This window comes from Salmo trutta, chromosome 19, assembly GCF_901001165.1.
Source record: "Salmo trutta chromosome 19, fSalTru1.1, whole genome shotgun sequence".
NCBI lineage: Eukaryota > Metazoa > Chordata > Actinopteri > Salmoniformes > Salmonidae > Salmo > Salmo trutta.
In genome coordinates this window covers 7,800,801-7,816,513 of record NC_042975.1, presented here as the reverse complement: position 1 = coordinate 7,816,513, position 15,713 = coordinate 7,800,801, and the positions used below count along the sequence as shown (strand labels likewise).

General features: G+C 43.1%; 1 protein-coding gene across 2 annotated transcripts in view; it reads right to left on the bottom strand.

Annotated features, from left to right (window-relative positions):
• LOC115153919 (teneurin-2) overlaps positions 1-15,713 on the bottom strand; it is a 363,296-nt gene that overhangs the window by 288,353 nt on the left and 59,230 nt on the right. For both annotated transcript variants that reach the window (XM_029699598.1, XM_029699599.1), the window contains exon 2: positions 12,648-12,972. In XM_029699598.1, the coding sequence (XP_029555458.1) occupies positions 12,648-12,915 (268 nt within the window). In that variant the 5' untranslated portion in view covers positions 12,916-12,972. The remainder of the gene's footprint in view (positions 1-12,647; positions 12,973-15,713) is intronic.

Genomic DNA, 15,713 nt, shown 5'->3' with positions numbered 1-15,713 from the left:
AAGGAAGCAGTGTGTATTGAACTCTAAAGGAAGCAGTGTGTATTGAACTCTAAAGGAAGCAGTGTGTATTGAACTCTAAAGGAAGCAGTGTGTACTGAACTCTAAAGGAAGCAGTGTGTACAGAACTCTAAAGGAAGCAGTGTGTATTGAACTCTAAAGGAAGCAGTGTGTACATAACTCTAAAGGAAGCAGTGTGTATTGAACTCTAAAGGAAGCAGTGTGTACTGAACTCTAAAGGAAGCAGTGTGTATTGAACTCTAAAGGAAGCAGTGTGTATTGAACTCTAAAGGAAGCAGTGTGTATTGAACTCTAAAGGAAGCAGTGTGTATTGAACTCTAAAGGAAGCAGTGTGTATTGAACTCTAAAGGAAGCAGTGTGTACTGAACTCTGAAGGAAGGAGGGTGTATTGAACTCTGAAGGAAGGAGGGTGTATTGAACTCTGAAGGAAGGAGGGTGTATTGAACTCTAAAGGAAGCAGTGTATTGAACTCTGAAGGAAGGAGGGTGTATTGAACTCTGAAGGAAGGAGGGTGTATTGAACTCTGAAGGAAGGAGGGTGTATTGAACTCTGAAGGAAGGAGTGTGTACTGAACTCTGAAGGAAGGAGTGTGTATTGAACTCTGAAGGAAGCAGTGTGTACGCCACGGTATCGGTTGTCATGAGAGGGCTGAAACCCTTCAGGATGTTTTGTGTTTTGTATAGCTAAGAAATACCTTTCACCTTTAAAAATAAGTCACGACAGTGAATCTAACCATTTCGATTTTACAGTTGAGATATGGCAGCAATCACTATTGATTATTTCCACTAACAATAATGAATGATTACAGACAAGTGTTAGGAAACTGCCTTGCGACTGAATGTCTTTGATTGGGGAATGACTTTTGTTATCCATTTGACTCCAGTAGAATGATATTTTCGAAAGTGTCCATTTAAAATAAGGTTTATATATGTATTGATGACTTGTTAGGGTGACAAAAGGAGAAAGGGTGATAGACTATGACCAACTGAAGTTTGTCTTTGCTGTGTTTCAATGACTTTCTAGATGTAAACTTTGGTGGTGCAGGGAGCCAGCAGCATTCCCTTCTATTAGGACTGCCTCCCTCTCCGCTGAGTGTACGGGCCAGAAGCAGCCCAGCCTGTGTATGATGTAGCTTATCTCTCCTCCCAGACACTAATACGCCTGCCCACCATCTGACTTGTGTGTCCATGAGCCCAACAGAGATGTGTTTGATCAAATGAATCAACGTGAGAGAGTTACAAAATTGTGCATACAAAAAGTGGTCATCAAACTTTTCTGAGCCGAGATCACTTTCTAAGTCAAAATGGAGGCTAAGATCTACTGCAAAATTTAAAAAAATAAAATAAGACATGACTTAAAAAACGTAAGCCTATGCAACATCAACCAATTAAAAACAGTTATGTAGCAAAGAGGTTTGTGCATTAGTCAATAGGCTCAATACATTATCTCTGCATATTGTCTATTCTTGAATTGCACTGCCAATGTTGTTCAAATCTGACTATTTAAAAATTATATTTTCAAAACATAATTAACACATTTGTTGTATAACTTTGAGGCAAACATTTAAACCATTTGCATTTGGTTAGAGAGAGAGAGAGAGAGAGAGAGAGAGAGAGAGAGAGAGAGAGAGAGAGAGAGAGAGAGAGAGAGAGAGAGAGAGAGAGAGAGAGAGAGAGACTCTCACCATCCCTCAGCTCTTCCTCCCTCCGCTGAAGGACGATCTTGAAATTACAATTCACTATTTCTGACTTGTGCACCAATTCATATTGGTATTTGTTTGGATCCTCATTAGCCACTGCAAAAGCGTCAGCTACTCTTCCTGCGATCCACATGAAACATAACATAACAGTGCATTCGGAAAGTATTCAGACCCCTTGACTTTTTCCACATTTTGTTACGTTATAGTCCTGTTCTAAAATTGATTAAATTGTTTTTTTTATTCTCATCAATCTACACACAATACCCAATAATGACAAAGCAAAACAGGTTTTTAGAAATTTTAGCACATTTCTAAAAAACAATAGAATGGAAATATTACATTAACATTAGTATTCAGACCCTTTACTCAGTACTTAGTTGAAGCACATTTGGCAGGGTTTACAGTCTTGAGTCTTCTTAGGTATGACGATACAAGCTTGGCACACCTGTATTTGGGGAGTTTCTCCCATTCTTCTCTGCAGATCCTCTCAAGCTCTGTCAGGTTGGATGGGGGGCGTCGCTGCACAGCTATATTCAGGTCTCTCCAGAGATGTTCGATCAGGTTCAAGTCCCACATCCAGAGACTTGCCCCGAAGCCACTCCCACGTTATCTTGGCTGTGTGCTTAGGGTCGTTGTCCAGTTGGAAGGTGAACCTTCTCCCCCAGTCTGAGGTCCTTAGCACTCTGGAGCAAGTTTTCATCATAGATCACTTTGTCCTTTGCTCTGTTCATATTTTTCTCGATCCTGTCTAGTCTCCCAGTCCCTGTCGCTGAAAAACATCCCCACAGCATGATGCTGCACCCACCATGCTTCACCATAGGGAAGGTTTCCTCCAGACGTGACACTTGGCATTCAGCCCAAAGAATTCATTTTGGTTTTATCAAACCGGAGAATCTAGTTTCTCATGGTCTGACAGCTCAAAGCGAGCTGTTATGTGCCTTTTACTGAGGAGTGGCTTCCGTCTGGCCACTCTACCATAAAGGCCTGATTGGTGGAGTGCTGCAGAGATAGTTGTCCTTCTGGAAGAGGAACTCTGGAGCTCTGTCAGAGTGACCATCGGGTTCTTGGTCACCTTCCTGACCAAGGCCCTTCTCCCCCGATTGCTCAGTTTGGCTGGGCGGCCAGCTCTAGGAAGAGTCTTGGTGGTTCCAAACTTCTTCCATTTAAGATTGATGGAGGCCACTGTGTTCTTGGGGACCTTCAATGCTGCAGAATTGTTTTGGTACCCTTTCCCAGATCTGTGCCTCGACACAATCCTGACTTCGGAGCTCTACAGACAATTACTTCGACCTCTTGGCTTGGTTTTTGCTCTGACATACACTGTCAACTGTGGGACCTTATATAGACAGGTGTGTGCCTTTCCAAATCATGTACAATCAATTGAATGTACCACAGGTGGACTCCAATCAAGTTGAAGAAACATCTCACGGAGCTCAATTTCAAGTCTCATAGCAAAGGGTCTGAATATTTATCTAAATAAAGTATTTCTGTCTTTTATTTATAATACATTTTCAAACATTTCTAAAAAAACTGTTTTTGCTTTGTCATTATGGGGTATTGTGTGTAGATTGATGAGGAAAACATGTAATTTAATCAATTTTAGAATAGGGCTGTAATATAACAAAATGTGAAATAAGTGAAGGGGGTCGGAATACTTTCCAAATGCACTGCATAAAATGGCTGTCTCTTCACAGTCCCCTTCGTGCAGTAGTGTGCTTTTATCTGTTTTTTGAAACTGGTTTTATTGCTACCTTGAGTTACCTGGGTTACCAGAGAGTTCCATGTGGTCATGTTACCTGGGTTACCAGAGAGTTCCATGTAGTCATGGTTCTATTTAATACTGTGTGTTTCCCAGCCTCTGTTCTGGACCTGGGGACTGTGAAGAGTCCTCTGGTTGCATGTCTTACCGATGAGTGTTCGAACTGTGTGCTTCAGACAGTTTGATACCTTCAACATCTCACACAAAGACCAAGAGTGATGCAGTCAATTTCTCCTTAACTTTGAGCCAGAAGAGATGTACATGAATGTTACTGACACTTTCCCTCCGTTGCTTAGTTAAATAAAGGTTAACAAAAATGCCTGGCACCCTGTCAATGGTTCAAACAGCCAACCAATCAGCCTGTTACAAGTGCTTAGCAAACTTTTAGAAAAAATTGTGTTTGATCAAAAACAACGTTTTTTTTACAGAGAACAAATTAACAACATACTTTCAGCGTGCGTATAGGGAAGGGCTCTCCACATGCCTGACACAAATTAAGATGATAGGCTGAAATAAATTGATAGTAAGAAGATTGTGGGAGCTGTTTTGTTAGACTTCAGTGCAGCTTTCAATGTCATTGATCATAACTTAATGCTGAAAAAACATACAGTGGGGGAAAAAAGTATTTGATGCCCTGCTGATTTTGTACGTTTGCCCACTTACAAAGAAATTATCAGTCTATCATTTTAATGGTAGGTTTATATGAACAGTGAGAGACAGAATAACAACAACAACAAAAAAGAAAAACACATGTCAAAAATGTTATAAATTGATTTGCATTTTAATGAGGGAAATAAGTATTTGACCACTCTGCAAAACGTACTTGGTGGCAAAACCCTTGTTGGCAATCAAGTTTGCACACATCTCAGGAGGGATTTGGTCCCACTCCTCTTTGCAGATCTTCTCCAAGTCATTAAGGTTTCGAGGCTGACGTTTGGCAACTCAAACCTTCAGCTCCCTCCACAGATTTTCTATGGGATTAAGGTCTGGAGACTGGCTAGGCCACTCCAGGACCTTAATGTGCTTCTTCTTGAGCCACTCCTTTGTTGCCTTGGCCATGTGTTTTGGGTCATTGTCATGCTGGAATACCCATCCACGACCCATTTTCAATGCCCTGGCTGAGGGAAGGAGGTTCTCACCCAAGATTTGACAGTACATGGCCCCGTCAAATGATGCAGTGAAGTTGTCCTGTCCCCTTAGCAGAAAAACACCCCCAAAGCATAATGTTTCCACCTCCATGTTTTACGATGGAGATGGTGTTCTTGGGGTCATAGGCAGCATTCCTCCTCCTCCAAACACGGCGAGTTGAGTTGATGCCAAAGAGCTCCATTTTGGTCTCATCTGACCACAACACTTTCACCAGTTGTCCTCTGAATCATTCAGATGTTCATTGGCAAACTTCAGACGGGCATGTATATGTATTCTTGAGCAGGGGGACCTTGCGGGCGCTGCAGGATTTCAGTCCTTCACGGCGAAGTGTGTTTCCATTTGTTTTCTTGGTGACTATGGTCCCAGCTTCCTTGAGATCATTGACAAGATCCTCCCGTGTAGTTCTGGGCTGATTCCTCACCGTTCTCATGCTCATTGCAACTCCACGAGGTGAGATCTTGCATGGAGCCCCAGGCCGAGGGATATTGACAGTTCTTTTGTGTTTCTTCCATTTGCGAATAATCGCACCAAATGTTGTCACCTTCTCACCAAGCTGCTTGGCGATGGTCTTGTAGCCCATTCCAGCCTTGTGTAGGTGTACAATCTGGTCCCTGACATCCTTGGAGAGCTCTTTGGTCTTGGTCATGGTGGAGAGTTTGGAATCTGATTGATTGATTGCTTCTGTGGACAGGTGTCTTTTATACAGGTAACAAGCTGCGGTTAGGAGCACACCCTTTAAGAGTGTGCTCCTAATCTCAGCTCGTTACCTATATAAAAGACACCTAGGAGCCAGAAATCTTTCTGATTGAGAGGGGGTAAAATACTTATTTCCCTCATTAAAATGCAAATCACTTTATAACATTTTTGAAATGCGTTTTTCTCGATATTTTTGTTGTTATTCTGTCTCTCACTGTTCAAATAAACCTACCATTAAAATTATAGACTGATCATTTCTTTGTCAGTGGGCAAACGTACAAAATCAGCAGGGGATCAAATACTTTTTCCCCCCACTGTAGGTGTTTTGGATTTGTATCCTCTGCCTTATTATTATTGAGAGTTACCTAGTATCTAATAGAAAACAGAGGGTTTTCATTAATGGAAGCCTCTCTCATGCAAATTCAGTTGAGTGTGGTGTACCGCAGGGCAGCCAGCTAGGGCCATTATTGTTTTCTGTTTTTACAAATTACCTCTGACCTTGAATAAAGCCTGTGTGTATATTTACACTGACGGCTCAACGGATTTTAAATAGAAGAAGTTTGGAACCAAAAAAAGACTCTTCCTAGAGCTGGCCGCCCGGCCAAACTGTGCAGCACGCATCTCAATTATATGTTTTTAAAAATGTTTAAATGTAACCTTTATTTAACTAGGCAAGCCAGTTAAGAACAAATTCTTATTTACATTGACGGCCTACCAGGGAACAGTGGGTTAGCTGCCTTGTTCAGGGGTAGAACGACAGATTTCTACCTTGTCAGCTCGGGGATTCGAACCAGCAACCTTTCGGCTATTGGCCCACTGCTCTAACCACTAGGCAACCTGCTGCCACTATTCTTGTGTAGCTGAATTACCTTTTCCTCCCTCCATGTCTGAGGGCACACACCATCTCCTAGGGTTAAATTGAAGATGTGGCAAAATGGACTTACAATGTATACCGCTACCAACCTCAGCAATTTACCATCCAGGTAAATAGCAACAATTATTTCACCTCTTCCACACCCACTTTGTGGAACTCAAAACTACAGTGCTTGTCTTTCATTATTTGGTCCATTATGCATGAATACAAAGGCTCAGCATGTTGTTTGCATGTCATACCTAATTTTGCTGATCTTGTCAACAAAAAAGTTATTAAAATGGTTGACAATATCAAAGGATTTTGTTATGAACAAGCCATCTGCCTCAATGAAGGATGGAGCCAAGTTCTTTTGCCTAGAATTTCATTTAAAGTATTACAGAGCTTTTTACTTTCATTCATCTTTGTTCCATAGTATATTTTCTCCTTCTTTTTGTTTAGTTACGTGATTTCTCAATTTACTGTATATTTGCCAGTCTGCTGTGTTGGTAGACTTATTTGCGATTCCCTTTGCCTCATATCTCTCAGCTATACAGTTTTTCAACTCATCATCTATCGATGGGGATTTGGCAGTTCTAACAGTCAGTTTCGGTGCCTTAGTACTATGGCGCCGACAGAGATGGTCGCCTCGCTTGGAGTTCTTAGGAAACTATGCAGTATTGTGTTTTTTAATGTATTATTTCTTACATTGTTAGAGGAGGAAATCTTAAGTCTTATTACATACAGCTGGGAAGAACTATTGGATATAAGAGCAACGCCAACTTACCAACATTACGACCAGGAAAACAACTTTCCTGAAGCGGATCCTCTGTTTGGACCACCACCCAGGACAATGGATCTAATTCCAGTAGTCGACCCAAAACAACGGTGCCGCAGAAAGGGCAGACGAAGCGGCCACTTGGTCAGGCTCCATAGACGTGCGAAATTCGAGCAAGGGTTGCCATCCAGAGAGACATCACAGATTGTAACATTATTTGTTTCACGTAAACATGGCTCTCTCGGGATATGTTGTCGGAATCGGTTCAGCCACCGGGCTTCTCCATGCATCGCGCCGACAGAGATAAACACTTCTCTGGGAAGAGGAAGGGCAGGGGTGTATGCTTCATGATTAACGACTCATGGTGTAATCTTAACAACATACAGGAACTCAAGTCCTTCTGCTCACCCGACCTACAATTCCTTACAATCAAATGCAGGCAATTTTACCTTCCAAGAGAATTCTCGTCAGTTTTGTCACAGCTGTGTACATTCCCCCTCAAGCAGACACCAAGACGGCCATCAAGGAACTTCACTGGACTATATGCAAACTGGAAACCATATATCCTGAGGCTACGTTTATTGTTGCTGGGCATTTTAACAAAGCAAATTTGAGAACAAGGCAACATAAATTCTACCAGCATATTGATTGCGCTACGCGCATGGGCAATAACCTCAACCACTGCTACTCTAACTTACGCGATGCATACAAAGCCCTCCCCCGCCCTGCCTTTGGCAAATCCGACCACGACGCCATCTTGCTCCTACCATCTTATAGGCAGAAACTCAAACAGGATCTACCAGTGACGAGAACCATTCAACGCTGGTCCAACCAATCGGAAGCCATACTTCAAGATTGTTTTGATCACTCGGACTGGAATATGTTCCGGTCAGCCTCAGAGAACAACATCGACCTATATGCTGACTCGGTGAGTGCATTTATAAAGAAGTGCATTGGAGAAGTTGTACCCACTGTGACTATTAAAACCTACCTTAACCAGAAACCGTGGATGGATGGCGGCATTTGCACAAAACTGAATATAAAAACAGTGTAGTTATTCCCTCTGAAAGGCAATTAAACAAGCGAAATGCCAGTACAGGGACAAGGTGGAGTCGCAATTCAACGGCTCAGACACGAGATGTATGTGGCAGGGTCTACAGGAAATCACAGACTACAAAAAGAAAACCAGCCATGTCACGGACACCGACGTCACACTTCCAGACAAACTAAACACTTTCTTTGCCTGCTTTGAAGAAAATACAGTGCCACCGTCGCGGGCCGCTAACAAGGACTGCACCCCGTCACTACTTCTCCGTGGCTGACGTGAGTAAAACATTTAAACGTGTTAATCCTCGCAAGGCTGATGGCCCAGACAGAATACCTATGTAAGAATGCTGTTCATTGACTACAGCTCAGAATTTAACACCATAGTACCCTCCAAGCTCATCATCAAGCTGGAGGCCCTGGGTTTAACGAGAGTCTTGTCTTTAAAATGCTGTAAAATAGTCATATGTTTGAGAAATTGAAGTAATAGCATTTCTAAGGTATTTGAATATCGCTCCACAGGATTCAACTGGCTGTTACGTAGGTGGGACGATTTGGTGCCACCTGCCCTAGAGAGGTTAAACCCCGCCCTGTGCAATTGGGTCCTGGACTTTCTGACGGGCCGCCCCAGGTGGTGACCCTAAACACGGGGGCCCCACAAGGGTGTGTTCTCAGCCCCCTCCTGTACTCCCTGTTCACCCACGACTGCATAACCATGCACGCCTCCAACATCAAGTTTGCAGACAACACAACAGTAGTAGGCCTCATTACCAACAACGACGAGACAGCAGGGAGGAGGGGAGTGTGGTGTCAGGAAAACAACCGCTCACTCAACGACAACAAAAGAGATGATCATGGACTTCAGGAAACAGCAGAGGGAGCACCCCCCTATCCACATCGAAGGGACAGCAGCGTAGAAGTTGGAAAGTTTTAAGTTCCTCTGCGTACCCATCACCGACAAACTGGTCCACCCACACAGACAGCGTGGAGAAGAAGGTGCAACAGCGCCTCTTCAGCTTCAGGAGGCTGAAGAAATTTGGTTTGTCACCCAAAACCCTGACAAACTTTTACAGATGAACAATTGAGAGCATCCTGTCGGGCTGTATCACAGCCTGGTACGGCAACTGCACCGCCCTCAACTGCAAGGCCCTCCAGAGGGTGGTGCGGTCTGCACAACGCATCACCGGGGGAAATCTACCTGCCCTCCATGACACCTACAGCACCCGAAGTCACAGGAAGGCCAAAAAGATCATCAAGGACATCAACCACCCGAGCCACTGCCTGTTCACACCGCTACCACCCAGAAGGCGAGGTCAGTACAGGTGCATCAAAGCTGGGACCGAGAGACTGAAAAACAGCTTCTATCTAAAGGCCATCAGACTGCTAAACAGCAATCACTAATTCAGAGAGGCTGCTGCCTACATTGAGACCCAATCACTGGCCATTTTAATAAATGGATCACTAGTCACTTTAATAATGCAACTTTAATAATGTTTACATATCTTACATTACTCATATCACATGTACATACTGTATTTTATACCATCTATTGCAACTTGCCTATGCCGCTTGGCCATCGCTCATCCATATACTTACATGTACATATTCTCATTCACCCCTTTAGATGTGTGTGTATTAGGTAGTTGTTGGGTAATTGTTAGATTACCTGTTAGATATTACCGCACCGTCGGAACTAGAAGCACAAACATTTCGCTACACTCGCATTAACATCTGCTAACCATGTGTATGTGACAAATAAAATTTGATTTGATGGGCACATGCATATCAGTAACTGGAAGAAGCAGTTTCATAAATGCTTTAAGTGCAACGTCCGGATGTTCCTCATTACACACATCAGACCAACAAATATTTTCACATCTTCAACATAGGAATCATTGCAAAATCTCTTGTATGATCTTTGTAATTATTATTCTATATTTTTTTAGATATGGCTATTATATAATGACCACTACATCCGATGGGTGTGGATACTACTTTAGAGCAGATTGTGATCAATACAAGTGGATGATTTAGTTCCTGTTGTTTTTGCAAATACCGGGGTAGGTTGACTGATGACTTGAACCAGATTGCAGGCGCTGGTTACAGCTTGAAGCTTATTTTTGAAAGGGCAGCTTGATGACAACCAGTCAATATTTTGGTCACCCAGAAAATATACCTCTCTATTGACATCACATACATTATCCAACATTTTACACATATAGTCAAAATACTGACTTTTAGCACTTGGTGGTCTATAGCAACTTCCTACGAGAATAAGCTTTAGGAGATGCAGATGAACCTGTCGCCATATTACTTCTACATCATCTGACATGAGATCCTCTGTCAGCCTAACATTAATATGACTCTGGACATACATGGCAACACCTCCTCCATTTGCATTTCTATCTTTCCAATATATTCTATAACCACATATGACCAGAGAACATGAAATATTAGAAAAACAAACTGCTAATACAAACGCAAGTCTGTTGATACACTTTGTAGTGCGAGTGGATAGGGGGAGCGCATTTTATGGCTTAGAAAAGTATTGAATAGTGTTGACAGCGCTGAATAAAAATCATAAACATGAAGTCACTCATAAAAACACCAGCTCTTTGCTGTATTCGTTGACATTCTCTCTCCAGTCATGTTTTTAAAGTTTTGAAATCTCACACAGTAGAGTCGACTATCAACTGTCAACTTCGCTGTGGGCTTGTGGAAGCTGCGGACCATGTGATCTGAGCTATCTGATTGGCCAGCGGTAGGGCTATAGGTGCACTTGACTTCCTCTCTGGGCCCACCGGGTAGGCTGAGTTTGTACCTCTAGACACATGAAATGGTTTCAATTGGGAACACGCCGACGAACCGGCACGCAGGGCAGCTAAATCAACCTACCGCAAACTGTGTTAAAATAATAATAAAAATAGTTTTGAGAGGCTTTAACGTTGGGCTTTTTAAAGAAATGTTTGGTGATTGACTAGGAAAGCCTTGGTGACCACTGGCATACAAAAATGTTTTACAACGTAGCAGCAGGCCCAACCTGTCATTTCAGTTTCATGCTCAAATTAATATTGATGGGCTTTAGTATGGATCCGATCTAAGCAGCATCTGTCACCCAGTTTTTAATTGACAATTTTTTGCAATTGTTTTCACATGGGTTCAGTATCCTGTGGAATTGAATAAGAAAGGGTGCAGTTAGCTACTGAATATTCTGAGTTCAGGGTCATTGCTTGTCCAACCCTGTGAAGGAAGAATGAATAATCCATACCCTGTGGACACCCAAAGCACGGTTGGACTGGCGCTATTAACTGGAAATAACCTAAACCTCCCCTCTATCACTTCCCTTTCCCCAAAAAAACACCTCATCCTAGTGTAGAGTGAAATCCTACAGTTCTACAGATGACCAGGTAAGTCTTGTGTAGAGTGAAATCCTACAGTACTACAGATGACCAGGTAAGTCTTGTGTAGAGTGAAATCCTACAGTACTACAGATGACCAGGTAAGTCTTGTGTAGAGTGAAATCCTACAGTACTACAGATGACCAGGTAAGTCTTGTGTAGAGTGAAATCCTACAGTACTACAGATGAACAGTTAAGTCTTGTGTAGAGTGAAATCCTACAGTACTACAGATGAACAGGTAAGTCTTGTGTAGAGTGAAATCCTACAGTACTACAGATGACCAGGTAAGTCTTGCGTAGAGTGAAATCCTACAGTACTACAGATGACCAGGTAAGTCTTGTGTAGAGTGAAATCCTACAGTACTACAAATGACCAGGTAAGTCTTGTGTAGAGTGAAATCCTACAGTACTACAGATGAACAGGTAAGTCTTGTGTAGAGTGAAATCCTACAGTACTACAGATGAATAGGTAAGTCTTGTGTAGAGTGAAATCCTACAGTACTACAGATGACAAGGTAAGTCTTGTGTAGAGTGAAATCCTACAGTGCTACAGATGAACAGGTAAGTCTTGTGTAGAGTGAAATCCTACAGTGCTACAGATGAACAGGTAAGTCTTGTGTAGAGTGAAATCCTACAGTGCTACAGATGACCAGGTAAGTCTTGTGTAGAGTGAAATCCTACAGTACTACAGATGACCAGGTAAGTCTTGTGTAGAGTGAAATCCTACAGTACTACAGATGAACAGGTAAGTCTTGTGTAGAGTGAAATCCTACAGTACTACAGATGAATAGGTAAGTCTTGTGTAGAGTGAAATCCTACAGTACTACAGATGACAAGGTAAGTCTTGTGTAGAGTGAAATCCTACAGTGCTACAGATGAACAGGTAAGTCTTGTGTAGAGTGAAATCCTACAGTGCTACAGATGAACAGGTAAGTCTTGTGTAGAGTGAAATCCTACAGTGCTACAGATGACCAGGTAAGTCTTGTGTAGAGTGAAATCCTACAGTGCTACAGATGAACAGGTAAGTCTGGGGTTTGGAGTTTGTGACAGTGCAGGTGATTTAAAAGAGAGACCAGCATCATGACTCAGACCGTGGGAGGTTCCCTTTAGTAAACCATCATCAAAAACACAAGCTGAGGAAGGGAAAGCAGTCCCGACAAGCAGCTAATAGGAAGACCCTGTGAAACGGGAGGAATGTATGAAAAAAAATCCCAGGTCAGTGGAGACAGACACAGAAACAGAGACGTGGAGCTCACCTTGTCGGACGTACTCCTGGTGTTCGTGGTGCACCAGCTCACCTTGGCGGACGTACTCCTGGTGTTCGTGGCGCACCAGCTCAGCCACGCAGCCCCCGTAGTGCAGGTGCGTGTCGCGGTCATAGGCTTTGAGCGTCTCGCTGGAGCTGTAGGACTTCTGGGTGGCCACGCGGCACTCCTCGGGCTGCAGGGATGCAGTGGCGTTGTGGAAGTCCTTCCTGCAGCGCCCCCGGGTCAGGGAGCGGTGCGGACGCTCCTTCATGTCCATCTCCACGGTGACCGGCGCTGCTGCTCTTAGGGGATTGGCTCAGGTCAAGGCAATCAGCTGTTAGGGGTGACAGCAAGGGAGGGGTGGGGGAGAGCGAGAGAGAGAGAGAGAGCGCTGAGTGAGCATGAAAACAGACACACCGAAGTAATGCGTTCACTTTCTAAAATACTAAAATCATGCTGCACTGAACTGCAAGACAGAGTAAAAAAAAGGACTGAAGACGATAAATGCTGGTTCAAAGCTTGTGTTGTCTTAGGTAAGGTTCTTAACTTCAGTACCTATCCTCCTACACAATGAGATATAATCCCTTATGCTGCCTGTGAGAGTCAAACTGTTTCTGAAGAAATGGAAAGAAATATACCATACAAGCATTTAACAGCGCACGTCTATTTTGGAGACGTCATGTCGACAGAATGAGAGCCCCATGGGGATTGATTTAGTTGTCCCATTCCACATCTCCTGCTGAGGTTAAAGATATATACAGACACTTATCAACACCTGACTGACTACACTGTCAAAACACAGTCAGAACACCCCACCCCCCCCACCCCACACACACAGCGAGCAGGCAGTCTCAACAGGAGGGATGAGGACTGGGGATCCTCACCATGTCTCAGGCTCATTATCACTTGGTGAGTAAGTTATTTTCTGACTAACACAGTAAAGAGAGAGAATCATAGCTAGAAGGCTCTGCTGGATGGAGGAGGCATCCTTCCAGACGCTCCACATTGACACCAGCCCACTCTGCATCTGTCTGTTAGGCTGAGGCTGTGCTAACCCAGCCAGAAACCAGCCAGGGCCTCCACCACCACCAGCTACCGAGAGGAGCAGGAAACTATGGCCTCAAAGTGCAGGTAGTATAATGCATCTTTTTTTAAATAGTAGACTTCTGTTAGAACAAAACAGTAAGATTCCTTTTTTGATCCAGCTTAAATGTTCACACAGCAACAGGTTCAAGTGAATTGCACAAAATAATAGTACAAAAGGACTATTATTTGAATCTCACAGACATACGTTGGAAAGATTGTTATTAAGTTGTCCTTGTTACACTTTAACAACCGATAAGCTGTGTATGAAAAAAAACACTTATTTTCTCTTAACCTTTTGTAGTTACAAATGTTTCCAGGAAACAAGGAAAACTCTATTGATAACAGCTTGCATAGGAAGCTTTTGAACATTGTCTTAAAGAGATTCTCCGGTACTTATGTATACTTTTTAGCCAGTAGCTCTGAAAGAAGCGCTCATGAGCCAAAAGTGGTCCCCGAACATTTCACTACCTGTGCAGATATGTGCATCACGTCATTGCTCACTCTCTCGCTCTGCTGTGTGCGCATCTTTCTACCTGTCAGTCAAATGGAGAGGGGCTGAAGCTCATTGGCTAGATCTTAAATTGCTAAGGGGCTGGCCCAGGTGGGGGGAAATTCAGGGAAAATGGCGCAGCACAGCTTCCAGAAAAACATGGGATTTTGTGGTTAATTGAGGTAAAACAGTAATTCTGTTAATTGATTATGCATGTATGAACTATGCATTGATTGACACATCCAGTCTAAAGCGGGGAGGTTTAAAAAATATTTAGAAGTCAAAGTTCTGCAGCATGTCTTTAATTCCACTGACTGAGCTTGTTGCTCTGGGCAGATCCATACTTTTAATAAGGTTTTATTTGAAGTGTTTACATAATCAAGAGGAATCTCCGCTCTGGGCATTGATTACCAGCAGTACTTATACTCACAAAGGCCTCATCATGTGAAGTGGTAAACACTGGCGCTCATCTGGACTGACAATAATAACCCACTCAACAATAGACAAGGAGAGAGTCATGATGACAAATAAAGGCTAGTTTCTTTTATGTAGGTCTCTCATGTACTATGACTCCAGCCAACCTTGCTTGTGGTCACAGATTGAGGGATGGGATTGTGTTCAGTAGGACAAAAGGATCCATGCTGGATTGTCAAAGATTAGTTTGAGAGCCAGGAGAGACTCATGGTGGAGCCTCGGGGCAGAGAGAGAGACGTGGATCGAGTGGTGAAACAGCATTAAGGAGGAGCGGTTAGAGCCGAATGAAAACATCAAAGGCAGGGATACGTGAAGCTATATGAGGTATTGTAGCAATTATCAAGATGAAGTGCACTAAGGGTTCTTATTAAAGAGCTTTCAACCTGGACCCGGTTTCCCAAAAGCATCTTAAGGCTAAGTTCATCGTAAGAACCTTCGTAGGAGCATCGTTAAATCTCAGAGTCTTTTCCCAAAACCATCATTATTGACATTGCACTTGAAAACACTCGTAATCCAACGGCTAACAGGTAAGTGTGCCATCAGATGCTTTTTTCCCTCCCGCATCACATTATACACCAAGGATCTCATATAACATAGAATCACATGGTTTATCCGTCTCTCTGTGACTGCCCATCATTTCAGAACAAAGTTGACAACCACAAATACAAAGTTGTCAATGTCTTTGCAATTTATACAAACAAGTGTTTCAAATGAAACCTGAGATGACTGCATTAAAATATACATTGAGTGTACAAGGCATAAGGAACATCTTTCTAATATTGAGTTGCATTCCCCTTTTGCCCTCAGAACAGCCTCAATTCATCGGGGCATGGACTCTACAAGGTGTCATAAGAGTTCCACAGGGATGCTGGCCCATGTTGACTCCAATGTTTCCCACAGTTGTGTGAAGTTGGCTGGATGTCCTTTGGGTGGTGGACCATTCTTGATACACACGGGAAACTGTTGAGCGTGTAAAAACCCAGCGGCGTTGCAGTTTTGGACACAAAGTGTTGTGCCTGACACCT